Genomic DNA, 23,418 nt, shown 5'->3' on the forward strand with positions numbered 1-23,418 from the left:
ACCACCACGTCCAGCTAATTTTTTTTTTTTTTTTTTTTTTGTAGAGACAGGGTCTTACTAGGTTGCCTAATTCTAGTTTTATAAATTGTAATCAAACTGTGCAGCCCATATAACAATGACCAAAGTAGATATTGACAGAGAACTCTACACATGATTAAGTGGTTTTATTTCTGGGATATGTTTAACACTTATTGTGACAAATGCTGTAACATTTACAATATGAAATATGATAATATTTACATATTATAATATTAAAATTTTTAAATAAACCATTTAAAATATTGAGCCATCAAAATTCATTCTGTCTGGCTAGAAAGAATACATCTTATTACTCTCTGGAGCCTAGAATGAGGACCATCTGTCATTACGTAAAGAACACATTTAAAGAGCAGAAAACTAAGCTAAACTTCAGTGAACATAAAAGGACAGCAAATGTTAGCAAATCCAGTCAAGAGTAAGAAAATAAAGGTATGGGATCGATATAGAGGCAAATGGTTAAAATGGCAGGTTCTTCTACATCTTCTGTGAATCCCGAAGGAGTCGGTGCTTCAAACTGGATCCCAAGTCACTCAACTGAACTAAATTCAAAACAGGGTCAAGTGGCCATTTGCTGACAAGAGCTCACACATGTGCTCTGAGTGCCTGGAAAAACCAAATATTCTTACAACATTGAGACTTTCACAGCTGTCAGTTCCTATTCATGCAGCCTGAATCAATCAATAGATGGTGACCTGTGTTAACCAATCAGAATTCAACAAGCATCAACTAGTCAGAACTCAGTAAGTGTCAACCAGTTAGAACCCAACAAGTATCAGTGAGTCAGAGCTCATCAGGTGTCGACCCATCAGAACTCAACAAGGGTCAACCCATCAGAACTCAATATGCATCAGCCCATCAGAGGCCAACAAGTGTCAAAGAGTCATAACTCATGAGCATCAAGCAGTTGGATAGAACCCAATGAATGCCAACCCATCAGAACTCAACAAGCACCAACTAATCAGAACTCAACAAGTGTCAACCAGTCAGAATTCAACAAGCATCAACCAGTCAGAATTCAACAAGCACAAACCCATCAAGACTCAACAAGTGTCAGTGTCTGAACTCAACAAGCATCAACCCATCAGAACCAACAAGTGTTGACTCAACACGTGTCAACCAGTCAGAAGCCAACACGCATTAATCAGTCACTCAATAAGCATCAACCAGTCAGAATCAACAAGCAGCACCCAATCAGAACTACACAAGTTTGCATTCCTCAGCTGCCTAGCAAACCAGTGGGAACCTTGGGCAGGAACTCCACTAAAAAAAACAAAACAAACAAAGCCCGTCTCTTTGTTCTCCAGAACTGTAGCTCTCTGGTTTGCAAACTGTTAGCTGGAATAATGTCTCTTACCATTTTTAAAATAAAAACCTTATCAGTACATTTGTTGACACTTTGTTACTGAGACAAGATGAATTCATAAGCCTACAAAATCTAAAACTCTGATGAGAAATAGTTAAGAGTTAGACACATGCAATTCCACCACCATTTCCTTCCCCTTGGAAAAGAGAACTCCAACGTCCACCCAGATCTTTCACGAGAGTTGGCAGAGTCTCTCGAATGGACTGGCTACAGTCACTGGCCGCCAGAAGCTGACACAGATATTCCACTGCCATTAGGAAAGGAGAATCCATCCAACTGGCATCCCAAACTAGCTCCATAAAAAGTCACGGCAACCTGTAATATCAACGGCAGTTTGGGCCCAGCAGTTGTTAACAACAACAACAACAGCAGCAACAAACCAAGAAGCTGGACTAACTAGTTGTCAATGTACAAATTTACAGAATCTAGAAACGGGCTGGAGAAAAAAATTGTACCGACGTAATGCTAGAATATGATCATTCTAATAAATGTACTGCAAAATGTACATCTTAGCCAGAAAGCTGCGGTGTGCCATATTGAACAATGGAAATAAAAAGGTTGTGAGTTTTAAAATCACAGATGTCATGAGAAAGCAAGCCCCAAGTTTCCTCTCAAGACTAGCTGGCATTTGCTCCCTTGTGAAATCACCAATATTGAGTCCCGTTTTAATATGGAAAAGCAAAGAGATACGGAGTGCCGAGCAGTCACTTTTCTGTTTAATAGGAAAGTGTTTTCCAAACACTAAGCAAGACCCAAGTCAGGGTCATGGATTCACTTTCACGGGTCTCTACTCGTACTAAAAATAATTTGAAATAAAAGTGTTCTATGTAACCATGACTAATAAATTCCTATCTGATAACCCTGTTTCCACTCTATTCATATTGTAAAGTTTGGATTGCCTTGTTCGGCTCAGTTTTAGGGGCATGCGTGTGTTTGCATGTATGTGAGTCCGGGTGGTTCTATAAAATATGCACAATCTATTTTTTCACTGTGGCCACGGGAAAGGTATGAACAATATTAGCTTAGAGAATCTCTTGTTAAGCACCCTTTATTTTAAAGATCATATTCTTGAAAGAAGCAGAAGTTTCCTGTATTGGATTGTTACCAGATACTTTTCTTAGAAAAAAGGTACAGTGGGGTTGGGTGGGAAAAAAGAAAAAACCCAAGACAAAAGAAAAGGCATGGAAACATCTGTGCACAATGAAATGGATACTTCTACCGTATCCTGTACTGACTACTTGGGCTGACTTTTGCCAATAATGAACGCTGCACCTTCTCCAGCGCCAGCTTTTTCCCGCTCGACACGTTCAGGCATTCTGGTCATTCTTCATCAGTTCAGTTAAAAACAAGGCCAATGTAAAATAAATGGAAGAACTCTGTAGACCAAATTACCTTTCTTCATTCCCCACTTACTGGAATGACATCATTTTTTAAACTTTGCCTTTGGTAGATTTTTTTTTCTTTCATTTTTCCAAGGCAGTCATTTTAAACAGCCTCCGTACAAATCCTATTTCATTATAAATTGTTTTCCAGCCAGGGGGTTTCCGAGACATTGCCCCCGAGGGGATTTTAAAAGCTGAATTTGTAGCCGGCTCAAAGCCAGACATTTATAACTAGATATGAAGCCATGAATCTATTCTCTGTGATGTCCTTGAGAACTAAAAATATTTCAGATGCAAGTTAAGACCCAGGCTGCAGGCTTGCGTCTTCTCTGATTTTTGGAGTATGGGGTGGTTGATGATGGTTCCCAAGGACTGAGGAGAGGGGAGAATGGGGACTTGCCGTTTAACAGGAATAAAGTTTCAGTCATGCAAAATAAAAATTTCTGGAGATCTGCTGGAGAAGACAGAGCTCATGGTGAACAGTGCTGCAACAGGCACGTAAAAATTTGTTAAGAGGGTAGATCTCACATTGTGGTTTTTATCAGAGTTTTAAACATTGAATTGTAGCTTTACACGTGTAGAAAATGGTCTCTGTAATGGACTTCTCAAAGGCAACTTGCCTAGTAAAACAAATTTGCAAGGCCCAACATGGTGGCTCGTGAGAGCCTGTAATCCCAATACTTCGGGATGCTGAGGTGGAAGGATCACTTGAGCCCAGGAGTTTGAGACCAACCTGGGCAACATAGCAAGACCCTGTCTCTACAAAAAATTTAAACATTAGTTGGGCATGGTGGGAGTGTGCCTGTAGTCCCAGCTACTTTGGAGGCTGAGGTGGGAGGATGGCTTGAGCCCAGGAGGTCGAGACTGCAGTGAGCTGTGATTGTGCCATTGCACTCCAGCCTTGATGACACAATGAGACCCTGACTCAACAAAAATAATAAAATAAATTTACAACAGATGAATGTTTAAAGAAAATATGGCGGTCTTCAATACCCATTTTTAGACTGCACTCTAGCCTGGGCAATAAAGCAAGACTCCTGTTCTCTCTCCCTCTTTCTCTTCCTCTTTCTTTCTCTCTTTCATTCTTTTCCTTCTTTCTTTTCTTTCTTTTTTTCTCTTTTTTCCCAAAAAATTAAAAAAAAAATAAAAGAAAATATGGCAGTATATATACACTCTGGAATACTATTCAGCCATTAATGAAGATTTAAATCCTTTCATTCTCATGAACATGGATGAAACCGGAGGACTTTATGTTCCCTGAAATAAGCAGAAATGGAAAGGCAGACGCCACAGGTTCTCCGCTCACATGGAAGCTAAAAGTAGCTCTTACAGAAATAAAAAGTAGAACAGAGGATACTAGAGGCTGGGAAGGGTGGAGGGAAGAGAGGATAGAGAGAGATTTCTTAAAGGATACAAAATTCCAGCGAGACAGGAGGAATACCTTCTGGTGTTCTACAGCCCTGTAGGATGACTACAGTTAACAATCTATACATTATACAGTTCTAAATAGCTGGGAGGATACTGAATATTCCCCACACAAAGAAATGATACCAGATGGAGATGACTGACAAATTCACCAATTACCATGATCTGACCACTGTACATTATATTTACTCAAACATTGGTATGTAGCCCAAAAACATGTACCAGTATTATTTGTCAATAAAAATGTAAAGTAAAAATTTTTTTAAAAATTTGATCCACAGAAGGGTTGATGGACTACTTTTAGTACATCATGGTTTCCTGCCTTATAAGAAAACATCAAATTTCCAGTTCTCTCATCAATATACTCAGTGTAGGTCTTCAGCATTTGATGATTTCAACTGTCATCCAGTATTTTCATTGGAAAATACAGAATGCTGTTCTTTGTTTCCCTAATAAACATCTAAATATATTTATTATATATACTAAATATATAAAATAAATTCTATATGTAATACATACGAAACATATATATTATATAAATTGCATTATATAGAAATACATTATGTGCATATATATCCATATATATACATATATAAACATACATGCTATTGTTATATATATAATGTATATTTAGATATATTAAAGTGCTGTATGTGAACATATTACATGAATATCTTTATATACAGTACTTTAACATATAGTACTTTAATATACATTAATATATGAATATATTGTATAAGTTAATATATTAACATATTGTATATATTAAATATGCTACATTGTATACACATCACAAATATATATTAATATAAATTACATTAATTCAATGTTATTACATCACATTTTAATATTAATATGTAATATATCTCATTATTAATGTATATTTACATATTATATTCATCTATTTATTATACGTTATGCTTATATCACACAAATTGATTACTGAAGTGTTGTTTTGTGAGCAGGAGCAGATGGAACGGAAACCCCAGCTCTGTGACTTGGTTTCCCACTGAGTTCTTGGGCCAACAGCCTGGTCTTTCAGCAGTGGTTACGGTGGGCAGGTGTCCTGTGTGTCATGGTATTTTAAGGACTGAATGCCATCTCTGTTGCACACACATGTAACAGTGTGCATCTCACTGCCCACACAAAAGGGGTGCTTCCCAAACTGTAATTCCTCACGTCTGCAGTTCCAGTGCTCTGCAGGGCCAAGGTGGGAGGATCGCTTGAGGCCAGGAGTTTGAGACCAGCCTGGCAACACAGGGAGACCTCATCTCTACAATATAAAAATAAAAAATTAATTGGGTGTGGTGATGCACACCTGCAGTCCCGGCTACTCAGGAGGCTGAGGTGGGAGGATCGCTTGAGCAAAGGAGTTCAAAACTGCAGTGAGCTGTGATTCCATCAGGGCACTCCAGCCCGGCCAACAGAGGGAGACCCTGTCACAAAACAAAACAAAACAAAAAACTCCAGCAATTCCTTTCTGTCTCTGCAAGTGAAACCTGAGACAGCTCTTCTTAAGATGACAGGGGGTCCACCTAACTATGGTTTTCCTTCACACCCTCGGAAGTTTATCTGATCCTTTCAACGACTATGCAAGATGAGCCTGCCTTCCAGGAAAGTCAGAGAGCTCCAATGCGATGTGGCTAAATATTAACACGTATCTAAGACATATAATTGACACAACCCTGGACAATCGCTAGCAATCGTACCCCAAAGTACAAAGCATGTTTGTCCTGCCGAGAGGGCTTCAGGACCCCTCCCCTAGCCTTCCAGTAAACACACAAACACATATCCTTCCCGAATCAGACTGTCATTCACCGAGAACCTATGCTATAGAAACTCCTGAGTGGCCCCTCGCCGGATTTGGAACCAGACCCTGAAGAGCCATACCACCCCATGGGAGGACTCCCTCCCTTCCCCGGGGATTCCAAGGCAGGAACGAGGGCAGCTTGGTCATAAGTAAACAGGCTTTGTGTGTAACCCTTAGCTGGGTGTAATATTTCAGCCTCTGCTAATAGCAAGTGCTATGTGAGTGTCAAAACTTACAAATCAATTGATTTTACAACGTACAAAGGTAGGATGTTTTTAGCAAGCTGAGAGTGACTCAGAAACCTAGGTGTCATTTCATTCATTCATGATGATGAGGGCATCACAGGCTACAAGAGGAATCAGCAAATGCTGGCCCTCAGGCTAAATCTGGCCCTCTGATTATTTTTGTCAATAAAACTTCATTGGAACACAGCCATGCCCATTTGTTTACATAGTGTCTACAGGGCTTTTTGATTTTTAAGAGTCAGGTTCTTGTCCTGTCACCCAGGTTGGAGGGCAGTGGTACAAGCATAGATCAAAGCCAGCTCAAACTCCTGGGCGCAAGCGGCCCTCCCGCCTCAGCCTCCTGAGTAGTCGCAGGCTCATGCTACCACTCCCGACAAATTTTTAAATTTTTGTAGAGATGGGGGTCTTGCTACATTGCCCAGGATGGTCTCAAACTCCTGGGCTCAAGCGATCCTCCTGCCTTGGCTCCCAAAGCATTGGAATGACAGGCGTGCACCTCCGTGCCTACCTATGGCAGGTTTTTTGCACTCTGTGCAACAGAGACTGTGTGTCCTACAATGCAGAAAGTATCTGCTATCTGGCCCCTCCAGACAGCTGCCCATCCCTGGATTAGACCAAAGGAGAAAAGCCACAGCTTGTCTGGAGACAGAAGCAGACCAGACTCGGACTTCTTAAAAGATACAAAGTTTTATTAAACAAACCTGGAATCAACAGTATTATTACATAAATTAGACAGCAGTAAAATTTTCCTAGGGCATATGTACAAATCACAGTGATTTCCATTGTGCAACAAATGGACAGGATTAAAAATAGGCACTCCCTTCCCCAACCCCCCAAGAGAAGGCGGGATCACCCCACGGGGTTCCCAGTTCCGGCTTGCCAAGGGGTGCGGAACCCGCAAAGGCACTCCGCCTGTGTGCGCGGCCTCCGACGGCAGTCACGGGGTCCCAGAAGCATGTTAGCAACACGCGAGGCTGCCCAGTGTTTAGCACAAAAAAGCATTCAGCTACAACAGCTGAGCAGAGCTCAACAGCAATCTCAGAGGACAAGGACTGTGAGAAGGCTTCCAATCCTATCCGCTTAAAACACACATGTAATGCCTTTCACATACAGAACAGATGTGTCCACCATGGGAGATCAAACTAAGCCTCAACAGAACTTCCCCACACACGGTAATTTACAGAGAACTGTTACAGAGCATCCACCTTTTATCAGGAAGGACTGTTCTGCTGCGTGCAAGGCCAGAAGGTTTGCAAAGCAAACTTGATGATGAAAAGGCTTGGTAAAAATGCAGCCCCCACCTTCACCAAGACACACACACACACACACACACACACACACACACACTCCAAAGAAACTATCCAAATGCATTAAGACACCTGTCCCCGTGCTTTCTTCTTGCTCAGCGAATCCCATCCATTTAAGGTAGACTAATGAGAAGGCCTCCCGGCCTCCGTCAGCAACAGGGAAAAACAGTGCAGACAACCCCTCCAATGTGTGGAAAATGTATGCTAGGTAGACTGAAGGAAAAATGAGAGGAACCAGGCACCCCATTTCAAATCTCTACAACGGGAGAAGTCAGAGGCTGCAGGGACTGTGTAGACCCGATGCAAAATTAACTGGCAGCAAAAATACAACCCAGACCTGTGCTGTCTCACACTCTGTTCACTCCGTAGCTGGAGCGAGGAACAATCGTGACATTCTGGTGTGATATTCGTGCAGCCTGAAGTGCACCCTGGCTACAGAGTTGAGCCTTGGGGTCTTTAACAGTATTAAGCCATAGTTTCACAGTTACAATGGTCCAAAGAACTAGACATCAGGCAGGGCAAACACATCCCAAACCGCTCAACTGTTTCGTTCCACTGTAGTTTTTTTAATGGGTAGTGATTTCAAATGATTTTCTCTTTTTTTTTGCTTTCTCTTCAAAGCAAACAAATGACTTTAAGTATGGACAAAAAGAAACAACGCTGAACGAGAAATTCACTAACAAGTGATTGTAAAGTTGTTTCATGGGCATGGAGAGGGAGGGGGGTTACGCAGCATTTTGAGGGGATGAAGGGTGCACTCTTACCCCACTGCTGGGGGTTTCTGCTTCTTATTCTATCATGCTGACAGCAAACAGAATTTGCCCATCGCTGGCTATAGCTATGTTTAGGCGAAGCAGGGTTTAAGCTAAGCAGGATTTAGACTTGTGTTGCGAAGGAATCAGAAGAATTCAGTAGATAGGGTGTATACTATTTGGTTGTGAATTTTCCTTCCTGGCTTTATCATTGCCTATGAAAGCAGGCTGGTGGTATTTCCCTTCAGAAAAACAAGACTTCCCCAATATACTTCTTGTTGTGACATATGCATTTCCTTTTAAGAGAATACTGTCAACTCATAAAATCACATGAAGCAAAGTAAATCTAATTTTTTTCTGATACAAATTGTGTGATTATTATGAGTTCTCCTCCATATTTTGCACAGTGATTGTTTCATGTGATCATCTATGCAAAAATTTTGGAATGCCTGCCCAGGTAAACTATTTATTTTTATTTTTTAAGATGGAGTCTCACTCTGGTACTCAGGCTGGAGTGCAGTGGTACGATCTTGGCTCACTACAGCCTCTGCGTCCGGGTTCAAGCAATTCTCGTCTCAGCCTCCCAAGTAGCTGGGATTACAGGCGCACACCACATGCCTGGTTAATTTTTGTATTTTCAGTAGAGATGAGGTTTCACCATGTTGGCCAGGCTAGTGTTGAACTCCTGACCTCAGGTGATCTGCCTGCCTCAGCCTCCCAAAGTGCTGGGATTACAGGCATGAGCCACCGTGCCCAGCCAGGTAAACTATTTTTACACTATACATGGTGACTGTCCCATGTTTTAACTCATTTTGATTAAATTCACCTCTACATGACACTGGCCATTTAAATTCAGACACCACCCCGGGCAGTTACCACGTGGCCTGTGTCACTTCAAATGCTGAAATGCGCATGACGGTGGAAAGTGGGTTTCACACCATCTCGCGTTCTTGGAATCGCTTCTAATTTCTCATTTGTTCTGTATGGCTGGAAGCTGATTACGATGTTGTAAAGAACAAAGTCATACGTGTGCTTCTGTGTTTCATTTTCCTGTGTATCTGTTCACAATTAAGGCAAGGCATTGCAGGCTTGCCTCATGCTAACTTTCGTCTCAACGTGAAATCCTGGGTAATACAACAGACGACCTAAAACAGCATATGGACTCATGGGTCTATGTATTTTTTAAAGTGTGCTCAAGAAAAGTGTTTCATTTATTGTTTTATTAATAATTTTTAAAGTAAAACGTTCAACATTATTACTGTTATTTATTTTTTATAGTCAGTGGACATGAGACTTAACGCTTTTCCTTCTAGGTCCACATCTCAGTGCACGATGTCACAGTGTCACTTTTTTCATTGTGCAGGGGGCCGTGCTCATCTCCTGTGTCGTTCCAGCCCCAGTGTACCCGCTGTTGGTGTCGGCAGCAGTTTAACCTTTTCATGTTCATGATAAAACTGAATGGAAACTGTATGCTAAGTTTTGAGACAATGATGGTCCTCAAGTTTTAATCCAAACAGGATGGTGACTGAGCACAGGCTGAAAACAGCTGCATACAGCATTTCCACATTTCACCATCTTCAACATCATTTGCCACTGAGCTATTAATTGGAAAGAGTTTATTCTACTGAACCTATGAATTACTCTCACCTACTGAGTTGACCTCCATGGAAAGAAAAGGTCATTGATGGAAAAGGGAGGCTGTGATCTGTTTCTGCAATTTCACTGTGTTTTAACATTTTTTTTTTCTTTTTACAGAGATGGGGGTCTCACCGCTGCCCAGGTTGGTCTCGAACTCCTAGGCTCAAGCAATCTTCCTGCCTCAGCTTCGCGAAGTCCTAGGCTTACAGGAGTGAGCCACCGCTGCAGGTTCACCGCCTTTTAAAGCCTTAAGGGGGACGTTCGCTCCATTCCGCCTTCAAAACCACAATGCCATTGCCGTTTTTCGTTTGTTTCCTTGAAGACAGGGTCTTATTCTGTTACCCAGGCTGGAGTGCTGTGGCCTGGACCTCCCCGGGCTCAAGTGACCTCACACCTCAGCCTTCTGAGTAGCTGAGACTACAGGCATGCACCATCATGCCCGGCTAACTTTTTTGTATTTTGTAGAGATGAGGTCTCACCATGTTTCCCAGACTGGTCTCAAACTCCTGGGCTCAAGCAATCCTCTCGCCTCAGGCTCCCAAAGTGTTAGGATTACAGGCATGAGCCACCACGCCTGACCCAGTGCCTTTCTATTTGTAGGTGAACTCTGGTCAAATCTGATTATATTTCCCTCACCATTTTGCTACTTTTTAAAAAATGTATGGCTTTGCCCAAGAGAAGCTCTCCACAGTACTAGATGTGTGTGCCAAAGACAGGCAGCAAGTGCTACAGGGAGAAATCTCTTCCCAGACCCTGCTTGGAAAAACGGCTCCAACAGCAAGAAACACACCCAGCAGCTCCAGAGACCCGGAGCTATTGAGTTTTGAGACGAGATCAGGAACCACGGGGCGCCCAGGTGTCTTCTCTCTGCATCCATTTTCACCTACACGTGCCGAGGACACTCGGCTCCCATTCTGGGTGTGGAAGGAGCTGGATGAAGGCGGACATGAGAAAGAAAACATGTGGAGAAGGTCTTGGAGGTCTGTGTGGGTATATCCCTGCTGTCCCCGGGGCATCGCTGGAAGGCTCCAGAACCTACTTCTTCAATGCACCGGCCCCTACCGCAGCTGGGCCCTGTGACCTCACGCACAGCAGATTTCAGCAATGCCATACTCGGGCAGGAACAGGTGAGGTTCCTTTCGACTCTGCCACCCACGCACATCCTACAGATCCTCTGTTTTTCACTTTTCCCAAAACTAAAGGTGAAATAAAATCTCTGCATGAAGGTCGGCCTTCTAGGTGGGCTGATCTGAAAATTATTTGTGAACTATGGGAAGTGCATTTTGTTCAAAAAGTTTCAACTGGAATTTTAACAGGGAACCACCTCCCTGTGAAGGATAAATTTTTTTTTAAGACAAGGTCTTGCGCTGTTATCCAGACTGGTGTACAGTGGAGCAATCACGGCTCTCTGCAGCCTCAACATCCTGAGCTCAAGCCAGCCTCCCACCACAGGCTCCTGAATAGCTGGGACTACAGGCATGTACCACTACACCAACTGATTTTTGGTAAATTTTGTAGAGACAGGGTTTCCCTATGTTGCCCAGGCTGCTCTGAAACTCCTGGCCTTAAGCAATCCACCCACCTCAGCCTCCCCAAGTACTGGGACTACAGGAACAAGCCACTGCACACAGCTCACATGAAATTTTTGGATGTGACACAGAAGGTTTTTTGAATACAGTACATTCCTCCAAAAACTTCGATGTCCTTGTAGATTCTCGGAATAAAATTCACTCCCGTATCTTCTCTCAGTTTCTTCTTTGAAAGTCTCAAGTTACCAGGTAGGAAGCACTAAAGATACTGAAGGTAGATCTCCCCAGGATATTTTCTTCCCCCAAACTACAAAATGCATATGAGATGATTTTTTTTTTTTTAAATGCATGCAACATACCCTTCAGATGTTGTCCCCAAGAGATTGTTGAAAAAACAAATTGAAAAATAATAATTATAGGCTCTGTGAAGTATGAACATTTATATCACTGCACAATTTCTGTGCATCTGCCACAATGACTTCTATATATACACACAGGCACGCACACGCACACAAACACACACACAAAATGTGGTTATAATTGAACAAGTCCAGTTCAAACTTATAAACAAGTCTATGAGAAAAACCAAGACATCACAGTAGGAGCACGACACTAAAGGATAAGATCAAATCTACAACGAGTTTTCAAACCCTTCCTACAGTGTGGAATTCCAGTTGCTTAAATTAACGACCGTTCCATTCATTTCAACTGTGCTCTGATGTTTCTATACATACGGGCACACAAGAAACTGGAAATGTCCTTGTCACATGAAGAAGACATTTCTTCTGGTCTGCTTAGGTGCAGTTCTTCGTTCCAGGCACATTCCAATCTTCCTGTTTCTAGCATGAAATAGGATGAAAGATTTTGTGAGTTTCTCAGTAACTGGACGAATTTTGTAATCACCATCATCTCAACGAGACCACCAGGTTTCCTTTTCCTAATAACACAGAAAACTCCCCTTTGTAATTCTTTTTGCAAGGATCCACAAGCCTGAATTCTAAGAGGAAAGGCTGTCTAATAAAAAGAAACTGAAGAATGTTTTAAAGATAAGGGTTTTTTGTTGTTGTTGTTTATTTTGAAATGGAGTTTTGCTCTTGTTGCCCAGGCTGGAGTGCAGTGGCGCAAACTCAGCTCACTGCAACCTCCGCCTCCTGGGTTCAAGCGATTCTTCTGCCTCAGCCTCCTGAGTAGCTGGGATTACATGTACCCGCCACCACGCCTGGCTAATTTTTGGTATTTTTAGTAGAGACGGGGTTTCACCATGTTGGCCAGGCTGGTCTCTAACTCCCAACCTCAGATGATCCACCCACCTCGGCCTCCTAAAGTGCTGGGATTACAGGTGTGAGGTACCGCACCCAGCCGTGTTTTTGTTTTTGAGATAAGGTCTAACAACTCACTGCAGCCTCAACTTCCCAGGCCCAAGCAAACCCCCTACTTCAGCCTCTCAAGGAGCTGGGACAAGTATGTATCACCACGCCTGGCTAACTTTTTTACTTTTTGTAGAGATGGGGTCTCACTGTGTTGCCCAGGCTTGATCTCAAACTCCTGACCTCAAGTGAGCCTCGCACTTCAGCCTCCCAAAGTGCCGGGACTATAGGTAGGGGTCACCACACCCAGCCTAAAGGTAGATTTTTAAATGTTCTATCATATGCTTATCCATAAATAGATACATGTATTCACCAGTAGATGATGAATTGCACAAGCAAAATGAAATCCCCCATTCAACATGCTTCCTCAGAGAACCTTACAGCAAGACAGAAAATATTTTCTTCCAAAGTAAAATAAAAGACATAGTGAGCCAGGTGTCCTAAATTCCTCCTCCACATTCAGAAAGGCATGTGCGGCGATTCAAACAAAGATGAGCAGCTAATGCATAGTTTTCAAGCTGTCCTCAAGTGCAGTGATTCATCCTAACTGGTGTCTACTTTACAGGAGAAGATTTGACTTCATGAAGAAGTATCTTCCTGCATGAAATTCCTGAACCTAATCCCTCTTCGCTGAAAATGCCAGGGATTGTTTGGCGTGCAAATTACTTTCAATAAAATTACTGAGATGGATTAAAATATCGCATCTGGGCTGGGCACAGTGACACACGCCTGTCATCCCAGCACTGTGGGAAGCCAAGGTGGGCGGATTGCCTGAGCTCAGGAGTTCAAGACCAGCCCGGCCAACATGGCAAAACGCTGTCTCTACTAAAAATAAAAAAATTAGCCTGGCGTGGTAGCGGGCACCTGTAATCCCAGCTACTCGAGAGGCTGAGACACGAGAATCACTTGACCCCAGGAGGCAGAGGTTGCAGTGAGCCGAGACCGCACCACTGGGCAACAGAGTGAGACTGTCTCAAAAAGGAAAAAAAAAAAAAATCATTAAACAAAGTCACAACCACTAGCCAAACTATATTAAAAATGATTCCACTTAGCAAAAATAATACTTACACATACTTTCTCAAGAATACACACCAAATTGAGAAAGGTTATTCCTATGTGTGGAGTATTTTTCAGGGACAGTAGGGCTGGCTGGGGACAAGATGTAATGAAAATTCACTAATTATAAGACAAAAATCCATCAAACGGAAGCTTTTTGGTTATTTACGTAAATTTTACACTTGAGGGGTCTCTGCTAGAGAAGTTCTATTCTTGTAGCTTATCCGTTAGGGGTCCTGCATACTAAAGCAAATCAAGTCTTTACGTCATCTTAAAGATTTCCGGGAGAGACATCATTTGTAAAATGTTATGGGGGAAAGTCAGACCAAATGAAAGCCCCACAGCAGACCAGAGAAATAAAAAGAAGTCAACGCATTCATGAACATCATCTGATTTCCACAACCTGCAACTGGATGTCATGAGCATTTATGAAGTTGATCAAGTTACATGCTCTCATGTTAATTCAAACCCGTCAGCACGGTAAAAATGTTCAGCACACACTGAGAGGTAAAGTGATGCCATGGAGACACATTACGTTCTCACGCTCACAGCACCGATTCCTCTAGCGTTTTGTTCTCTCTTATTTCAATCTTTATCCAGTTTTCCTCTTGGTACATCCATGGAAATGCCCTCACAGGATGGAGGTTTCTCATTCAGCCTGCCTTTCAGCAGGCTGGTTCCTCGCTCCCAAATCAGCAATTGTGACATTTGGTGTCTGTTTCAAATGGTGTCGGTTAGCCAATTGGCTTTCCACTTCACATAACTGGGAAGACTACAGGAAAATTATGGGAATGGAAACCAAAATGGGAAAAACGAGCTATGTCAACAAATAGGCAAATCACTGATAATATTTTGCTTCACTGGGTATTTTTCTTGCTTGTATGTTACAGGAAGAAAGAGCTAATTGAAGCCATATAACCAAGCAATTTAGAATTGAGGAGGAACTGAAAGCTCTTTCTAATCCATATTTCAAAACTAATAATAGACTTTCAAAGGCTCAAGGAAATAACAGAGTCAAAACCCTTTTTCAGTCATCTTAAATTAAAACTTAGCAAATTTCATGAGGGATTCAGAAAAATATTATTATTATTTAAAAACTAATAATAGATCTTCAAAGGCTTAAAGAAGTAAGAGACTCAACATCCTTTACCAGTCATCTTGAATTAAGCTTAGCAAGTTTCCTATGATGGTACAATTATTATTATTATTTTTTAACCAAAAAGGACCTAGAAAGACTTTTGAAAATACTTGTCAATTATTGTAAGGAAGTTCGCCTGTCACTCAGGGTTTCCGATCAGGGACCCGAAGAGCTGTACTTCTCCAATGTTCAGGCACACACAAATCGCCTAGGGGTCCCATGTAGATGTGCTCGTTCTGACCCAGGAGATGGGTTCGGGACTGTGATGCTGATGTCTCTGACCACACGCCAACCTGGAGTCACAGGCATAGCTGTGTTTATGTCGCTGGCTCTGGGAACCATTCCCCTTGGCTCTGCTGCACCGCTGACCTCTGAGTGCATGCGCTAAGTCCCACTCAGTAAACACAGCCTCATCTGGATGCGGGGTCGAGTCAGTCTCATTTTCCAGTAATTTCTAAATAGAAAGGTATACCTTCCAGATGTGAGCTCCTGTCCTCAGAAATTCTTGAAGATTTCTAAATCCTTCTGCGGCACGGGAGCGGCTTCGTCCCAGTCATTCTCGGGATACGTTTCGAAGTTGGAGGTATCGCCGTCGCCAGAGATCTTGGGCACAATGGGAGGCTGTGAGAACGGCCGAAACGCAAAGGCACGGTTAGAAAGGAACAGTGGACGCTTGGACCCTGCACACGCCCCTTCACTTCTGTCACTGTACCTAACAGTGACAGTGATTTGGAAAACACTAAAGCTGTCCTCCCATCGTTTATGAACACGGCAATCTTGGAATTAAAATATTGTGAAGGAGGCCGGGTGTAGGGGCTCACGCCTGTAATCCTAACACTTTAAGAAACCTTGGCAGGAGGACTGCTTGAGCCTCACAAGTTTGAGACCAGCCTGGGGAACATAGCGAGTCCCCTGTCTCTACAAAAAATGCATAAACTTAGCTGCCTGTGGTACAGTGCGCCTGCACTTCCAGCTACTTAACAAGCTAAGGTGGGAGAATTGCCTGAGCCCAGGAGGTCGAGGCTTCAGTGAGCCATGATTGCACCACTGCATTCCAGCCCGAGCGACAGAGTGAGATCCTGTCTCAAAATATATACATACATAGTATTAAGTAAGCTAAGGTACAGTCACGTGATGGAATACAATACACTTTTTTAAAAATGAGGAAGCTATCCAGGTATGCAGACAGGTCTCCAGATTATATAGTCAGGTGCAAAAAGCAAGACCACAAGAATGTACGTACTTTGCTACTCTAGATTTTTTATAAAGGAGTGGCAAAAATAAGAATGCACATATCCGTGTGGGTTTTTATCAGCACAAAGAAACTCTGGAAGGATACACAGAAAAGTCTAATGAAAGGTGATTACCTACAGGTGGCTTGGAGTGGGTGAGAGGGAGACTTGGTAATGTATATGTTTTAATATTGACTTGGTTTTTGACCCAAGTGGACAGATAAAATGTATTCAAACTGATTTGCTAAAATGCAATTTAATACAATAAAGTATTTGAAAAGGTAAAACTTTGATTAAAATGATGCACATCAGGCCAGGCCCGGTGGCTCCCGCCTGTGATCCCAGCACTTTGGGAGGCTGAGGCGGGTGGATCATTTGAGGTCATGAGTTTGAGACTAGCCTGGCCAACATAGTGAAACCCCGCCTCTTCTGAAAATACAAAAAAAAAATAGCTGGGTGTGGTGGTGCACATCTGTAATCCCAGCTACTTCGGAGGCTGAGACAGGAGAATCGCTGAAACCCAAGAGGCAGAGACTGCAGTGAGTTGAGATCGCTCCACTGTACTCCAGCCTGAGCGACAAAGTGAGACTCCATCTCAAAAAAAGAAAAAGTGTAGCCGGGCGCGGTGGCTCAAGCCTGTAATCCCAGCACTTTGGGAAGCCGAGGCGGGTGGATCACAAGGTCGAGAGATCGAGACCAACCTGGTCAACATGGTGAAACCCCGTCTCTACTAAAAATACAAAAAATTAGCTGGGCATGGTGGTGCGTGCCTGTAATCCCAGCTACTCAGGAGGCTGAGGCAGGAGAATTGCCTGAACCCAGGAGGCGGAGGTTGCAGTGAGCCGAGATCGCGCCATTGCACTCCAGCCTGGGTAACAAGAGCGAAACTCCGTCTCCAAAAAAAGAAAAAGTGTATCCTTGGGTCTGAGTTGAGGCCTGGAAATAAGCATTTCTAAGGGTTCTCCATTCCTTTGACTCTGAAGTGCAAAGGTGAAAACGCTACCACTGAACACTCCAATCAGTAGCACATGCAGTTCAGACTGTTCACGACAGCCAAGATATGGAATCCACCTCAGTATCCACCAATGGATGAACGGATAACGAAAACTCAGGAAGCAAATGTTGCCTGACACAGAAAGACAAACACCAGGGAGACGGTCAGCACTAAGACACTCACAGAGTAGGGAACTCTGCTTATGAACAGTTTTAGACAAATGTTTGTATTACATAAATTAATTGCATGTCAGCCATCAATAAAGAAGGCCCAGGATTCAGAGGCTGTCCCTCCTAACGGGAGAGCTGGGGCGTGCCGAGTGACCCACGGATATTGCTTACCTTCAGTTTTCTCTGCGGAACAGCTTCCCAGTCCACGGACCGGAACCACCGATGGCGCTTCACGTCATTCGCCCCGTTCTTCAAAAGAAACAACACGTGTCGTCAGTGTGAGGAATTTTGACAGGGCAGGAAAGAAAAACACCCCCAAAGAATCTCTGCATTATTTTAGTATCGAAACGAACAGAACAAGTTTGCTGCATTTTGTGTAACTGTGCCCGGAGGGTGAGCTGCTAGGAAAACCTGCGAGCAAAGCCCTTGGTGTTTCGTTCGCCCTTTTTTATGGCAGAAGCAGGTCCAGTCGTTCCGCTCCTGTGCAATGCCTTTGCGCTCCAGACCAAAGACTAAAAAGATAAACACGATTTCATCTCTCGACATTAAAATTGGACACCCGTTCGTTTCTCAGTCTGTCTCCTGTTTTCATCCTGGCAAACTTACTCAGTATTTTTACAGACAGAGAAATTAGGGTTCACTGAAAGATGTTCATTTGCTTAGTATGATCCAGCAAGTCAACAAGACTGAGAACTCAAACCAAGGACGCCCAATTTAAGAGATCTTAGAACCCACACTGCACGGCCTTGCAATTAACAGTGTGTGTTTAAGTCGGCCTACTTCATGCTCAAGGGCAGCACCAGGCATCAGCTGGCTCACACTGCGGCCATCACGACCTCTGAAACCCCTCCCTTAAACCTCGCTCAGCCTGAAATCTCACTCTGCTTCCTTGTTTTTAACTTGTAGTGATGTTGTTATCAATTCAATGTGGGACAGCAGAAGAAATAAACATGTGGGTTCCATGAAATAGACGCCAGTACGTATGAATTTAACACGTCCGTCAGCATTTTTGTAGTTTTAAATTTCTTATTCTTAAAGAGGAGTATGTCCATGACTGTATCTTCAAAAGCAATCAGTGATGCGAATTTTTCCTACTGTTTTCCATCCAGTTGTTTTGACAACTTCTTTTTTTATTGCAAAACAGGTATTTTTTATCTACAGCTAAGTCAGGCAACAAACAGCTATTGAGTTTTACCTTTAGCAATGCTGTGAATAAGAGTAAATAAGAGTGCTGTGAATAAAATAAGAGAATAAAATAAATTTTATCCATCAGATAAAATTCTAATTTGGATACTAAAGGATGTGTGTGTCTGTATATACTTGCATGCATATATAATATATACACACAAACATATTTTTATATATACACGTATATTTATATATACACACACTTACATACACGTTTATATATACATGCATATATTTACATATACACACACATACACACTTCATAAATACTTTATATGTAAAATATAAAGTATCTGTATATACCAAGAATCACACTGGTATCCAAACTACTGAGTGTGTGTGTGTTTGTCTGTCTGTTTGTTATATGAAGTCGGGGTGGGGGGTGTTGGGAGCAATGGCTCACATTTCTATTCCAGCACTTTGGGAGTTTGAGACTAACCTGTGCAACAAAGTGAGACCTGGTTCTCTCCAAAAATATAAAAAACCAGCCAGGCATGGTGGTGCATGCATGTAGTCCCAGCTACCTGGGAGGCTGAGGTGGGAGGATCACTTGAGTCTAGGAGGTCAAGGCTACGATGAGCTGTGATCATACCACTGAACTCCGGCCTGGGTGACAGAGCAAGACCGTTTTGAGAAAAAAAAGAAGTGTGTGTGTGGGTGTGTGTCTACAGTCATGAGCCTCAAAATGACGTTTCAGTCAACAACGAATGACACATACAGTGGTGCTCCCATAAGATTATAACGAACTGAAAAACTCCTATCCCCTAGTGACATCTCGCCACCACACCCAGCTAATTTTTGTATTTTTAGTAGAGACAGAGTTTCACCATGTTTGCCAGGCTGGTCTTGAACTCCTAATCTCAGGTGATCTGCCTGCCTCAGCCTCCCAAAGTGTTGGGATTACAGGTGTGAGCCACCGTGCCTGGCATCACACTTTATATCTACATACCTGTATTATATATCTATATATAGGCATACATATATATCTATTATATAGATTTATAGACAAATCTACATATATGTCCAATTATCTATTTATATAATATATAAATTCCTTTGACCTTTTTGTATGATGGTTTGTAAAGTGTATAAAAATGTGATGTGTGTATACGGATACACACTTTATATTATATAAATAAATCTGTATATATCTCTGTATATAAATCTCTGTATATTGTTTGTATTATATAGAATTGCCATGGCTCTATTAGCTGCTTGAAGGGGAGGGGAGGCAAGGTGTAGACCCAGTGTGACGTTGTGTGCCCAGGACCCCAGATTTCATAGAGCTTTCCTGGCGGTTTCAAGTAAAATAAATAAATAAATAAACAAAACGCCGGATTTGAAATTTGGGCAGTGATGACATGCGACCACTAGGCCTTGGTTTCTATCTGCACGTGTCAATGCTGGTGTTAAGATGACAGACACGCACATCGAGTGCCACTTAATACTCACGGGATCAAACGCTCACCTTCATGTTTCCTAACCGCCTTGTTCTGTCAACCACGAGCAGCTTCTTAATGAGGTCTCTATTTAGGGGAAGGAGACAAGAAAAAAAAGTGCACAGATTACATTATCAACATCAGCAAACAAGGGCCACAGAGATAACGTGTACACACGATGAGAACCAATACTTTCTAGTGCTTATTTCCTACTGTCGGCAGCTCTTAAATAACTTACGCAAGGCAGGGTTGCCCACGCACTGCTGAAGCTGAGGGAATAGGGTTGATCACATCTTTGTAAAAAAAATACACCTGTGAGTAGGAAAGGGTGAAGTTGACATGTGACTGGCAGGCTGTCCCTGCAAAATAGAAGACATCTGCTTCCACAGCCACTCGGTGCCCTGGGGGGCTGCTTGTTTATGGGGTTCCTGTTTGAAAAGGCTGGCTTTCCCATAAGCACACAAATATCCAAGGATGAGTCTCTTCAGTCTGCTTCTTTACTCATCATCTTCCTTTTAAGCAACAGACCATCTCAGAAGTACAGCAAGCAGGAGGCCAAGCACACTGGCTCACATCTGTATTTCCAGCACTTTGAGAGGTCGAGGTTAAGTGGATCACTTGATGTTAGGAGTTCGAGACCAGCCTAGTCAACATGGTAAAACCCCATCTTTACAAAAAAAAAAATTAGCTGGGCATGCTGGCACATGCCTGTAGTCCCAGCCACTTGGGAGGCCGAGGCACAAGAACCACTTGAACTCAGGAAGCAAAGGTTGTAGTGAGCTGAGATTGAGCCACTGTACTCCAGCCTGGGCAACAGGGCTAGACTCCATCTCAAAAATAAATAAATAAATAAATAATAATAATAATAATAATACAGCAAACTGGTTCAATTAGGATGGGTAGTTGGAGATGATGCTGAAGATTTTCCCAGGAGATTAGGCAAGTTCTAAGATGTATATTTATAGAAGTAGAAATGATAATGTGTGTCTGTGTGTACACATGTAACACACAGAGTATATCATGTGCAATAATATACATAGTATGATGTAATAATGTAATATATTGAAGTCTCCCAAAACAATCCAATACCCATGACCCCAGTTTAAGTGGCTAGGCTTTCCTGGCATAAACTATGCCCCAGGGCGAGTAGCACAAACTTGGACTGGGTCACTCCTGGGTTCTGTGATGGACTGCAGAGTCTCCCACAAGCCAGGTGATGCCCCGGGTCAGACTCCACCATCAAGACTGCGAATCTTGCCAGTCCTGTCTAATCGGAAATTCTGGCAAGCAGTACCTATAGCCAGAGTCTCCTAAAGCCATGCTTCCTGAATTACGATGGGATGCTTGTCAAAGTTTACTGCTTCTCTGCCTCAAAGTAAAACTCAGAGACCATCTGTCCGCCCAGCTAAGGCTGAGCTTTTGTATCCATCCTGTAAGGCTGAAAAGCTTTGAGCAGGGTGTAGAATATAACAATCACTGAAAAGGTAGAAACCTGTCCACTACCTAGTGAGTTTCTCCTTCATTATTTTGACATGCTCCCCTCTGCCAAAAAAAAAATCAAGGTCATCAAACACTGTACCCCCAAAACATTCCCAAATAAATGTGGGGCTTTTCCCCCATATGATTTACACCACTGCCCACCCCCTTAGCGCACACACTTAAAGCTCACTGGAGTAGACTATAAGAAAGGTTTATTTATGCTTTCATATTTTAAATAAACCTCTGTTTTCTTATAATCCCAGTTTTAAGTGTGTACGCTAATGGGGCAGGCAATGTTGTAAATTATGGGGAGGAAAAATCCACGTTTATTTCAGAATGTTTTGGGGATCACCTTAATAAACTTCTATTTTATTTATTTATTTATTTATTTTTGGAGACGGAGTTTCCCTCTCGTTGCCCAGGCTGGAGTGCAATGGTGTGATCTCGGCTCACCGCAAACTCCACCTCCCGGGTTCAAGCAATTACCTTGCCTCAGCCTCCTGAGTAGCTGGGATTACAGGCGCCCGCCACCGCGCCCGGCTAATATTTTTGAATTTTTAGTAGAGACGGGGTTTCTCCACGTTGGTCAGGCTGGTCTCGAACTCCCAACCTCAGGTGATCCACCCGCTTCGGCCTCCCAAAGTGCTGGGATTATAGGCGCCCCCAAGCCACCGCACCAGGTCAACTTCGCTTTTATTTATTTACTTTTTTGGGGCAGGAGAAGAGGGCTGTTTGGCATGTAAGAAAGCAAAGTGTTTGATGACCTCGAATTTTTTTAAAAAGTTTTTTGGTGTTTGGCATCTAAGAAAATCAAGATTTATTTAAGATATAGGGCACAATGGCTTGTAGTCCCAGCTATGCAGGGGGCTGAAGTGGGAAGATCACTTGAGACCAAGAGTTCAAGACCAGCGGGGGCAACAGAGTAAGACCCCGTCTCTACAAAAGGTCAAAGCATTAGCCAGGCATGGTGGTGCATGCCTGTAGCACCTGCTACTCGGGAGGTGAGTTGGGGGCATCACGTGAGCCCAGGACATCAAGGCTGAAGTGATCTCTGATTATGCCACTACACTCCAGCCTGGGTGACAGAGCAAGACACCCGTCTCTTTAAAAAAGAAAAAAAAAAAAAAGTAAAATACCAAAGCAAACTCTTATAAAGCAGTTTAGAAAGTTTAGAAAGTAACGAGTGTGGCTGAGAAGGGCCCCCCAAAGACGCAAAGCCCTATAAAGGAACAACAGAAGTGTCCACAGCTGTAGATGGGTCCACGGACCCTGCCAGGATAGGCGACACATCTGCTGGAACTCTCTCGATATACTACAGTGAAAATTCTAAGTTGTACTTATGATCCTGGCGCCAGCTGGCCGCTCTCGGATGCAGGTACTTTCAGGCGTGAAAAAAACACCAGCAGATAACCTCTACTGAATTGGCAACCAGTCCCAGAGCTTTGTTTTGGCGTTTTTCTTTTCTTTTAAATGATATTTATTTCTATAAGAAATCCCAATTTTGACGTGCCATTTGCCCAGGCGACGTGCTTAGCTGGTCAAAAGTTGCAGAAACCAACATATGACTTTAAAAAGCTAAGAATCAAAATTCTAGCCTCATGGACAACCAGGACGGTGATTTGGATAAGAAAATGCATCTTTACGGCCAAGTGCAGTGGCTCACGCCTGTAATCCCAACACTTGGGAAGGATGATCACTTGAGCTCAGGAGTTCAAGACCAGCCTGGGCAACGCAGAAAGACCCCCATACTAATCTCTACCAAAAAGAGGAAAGATAACGAGTCACTGAGATCTTGCTTCCCAGCCAATTTGATAACATTCAACAAATAATGGGAAGAAGTGAAGTTTTACTCAATTAACACTGTT

The 23,418-nt window shown here is 42.8% G+C and overlaps 1 protein-coding gene across 1 annotated transcript in view; it reads right to left on the reverse strand.

The window, feature by feature from the left end:
- Positions 1–6,932: 6,932 nt before the first annotated feature.
- Positions 6,933–23,418, reverse strand: part of LOC101042624 (protein kinase cAMP-dependent X-linked catalytic subunit) — a 101,250-nt gene continuing 84,764 nt past the window's right edge. Inside the window, exons 6-9 of the mRNA XM_039475430.2 lie at positions 20,104–20,161; positions 17,619–17,696; positions 15,524–15,672; positions 6,933–12,329 (exon numbers count right to left, since the gene is read on the reverse strand). Coding sequence (XP_039331364.1) covers positions 15,547–15,672; positions 17,619–17,696; positions 20,104–20,161 — 262 coding nt within the window. The 3' untranslated portion in view covers positions 6,933–12,329; positions 15,524–15,546. The remainder of the gene's footprint in view (positions 12,330–15,523; positions 15,673–17,618; positions 17,697–20,103; positions 20,162–23,418) is intronic.

Source organism: Saimiri boliviensis, chromosome X (genome assembly GCF_048565385.1).
Source record: "Saimiri boliviensis isolate mSaiBol1 chromosome X, mSaiBol1.pri, whole genome shotgun sequence".
Taxonomy (NCBI): domain Eukaryota; kingdom Metazoa; phylum Chordata; class Mammalia; order Primates; family Cebidae; genus Saimiri; species Saimiri boliviensis.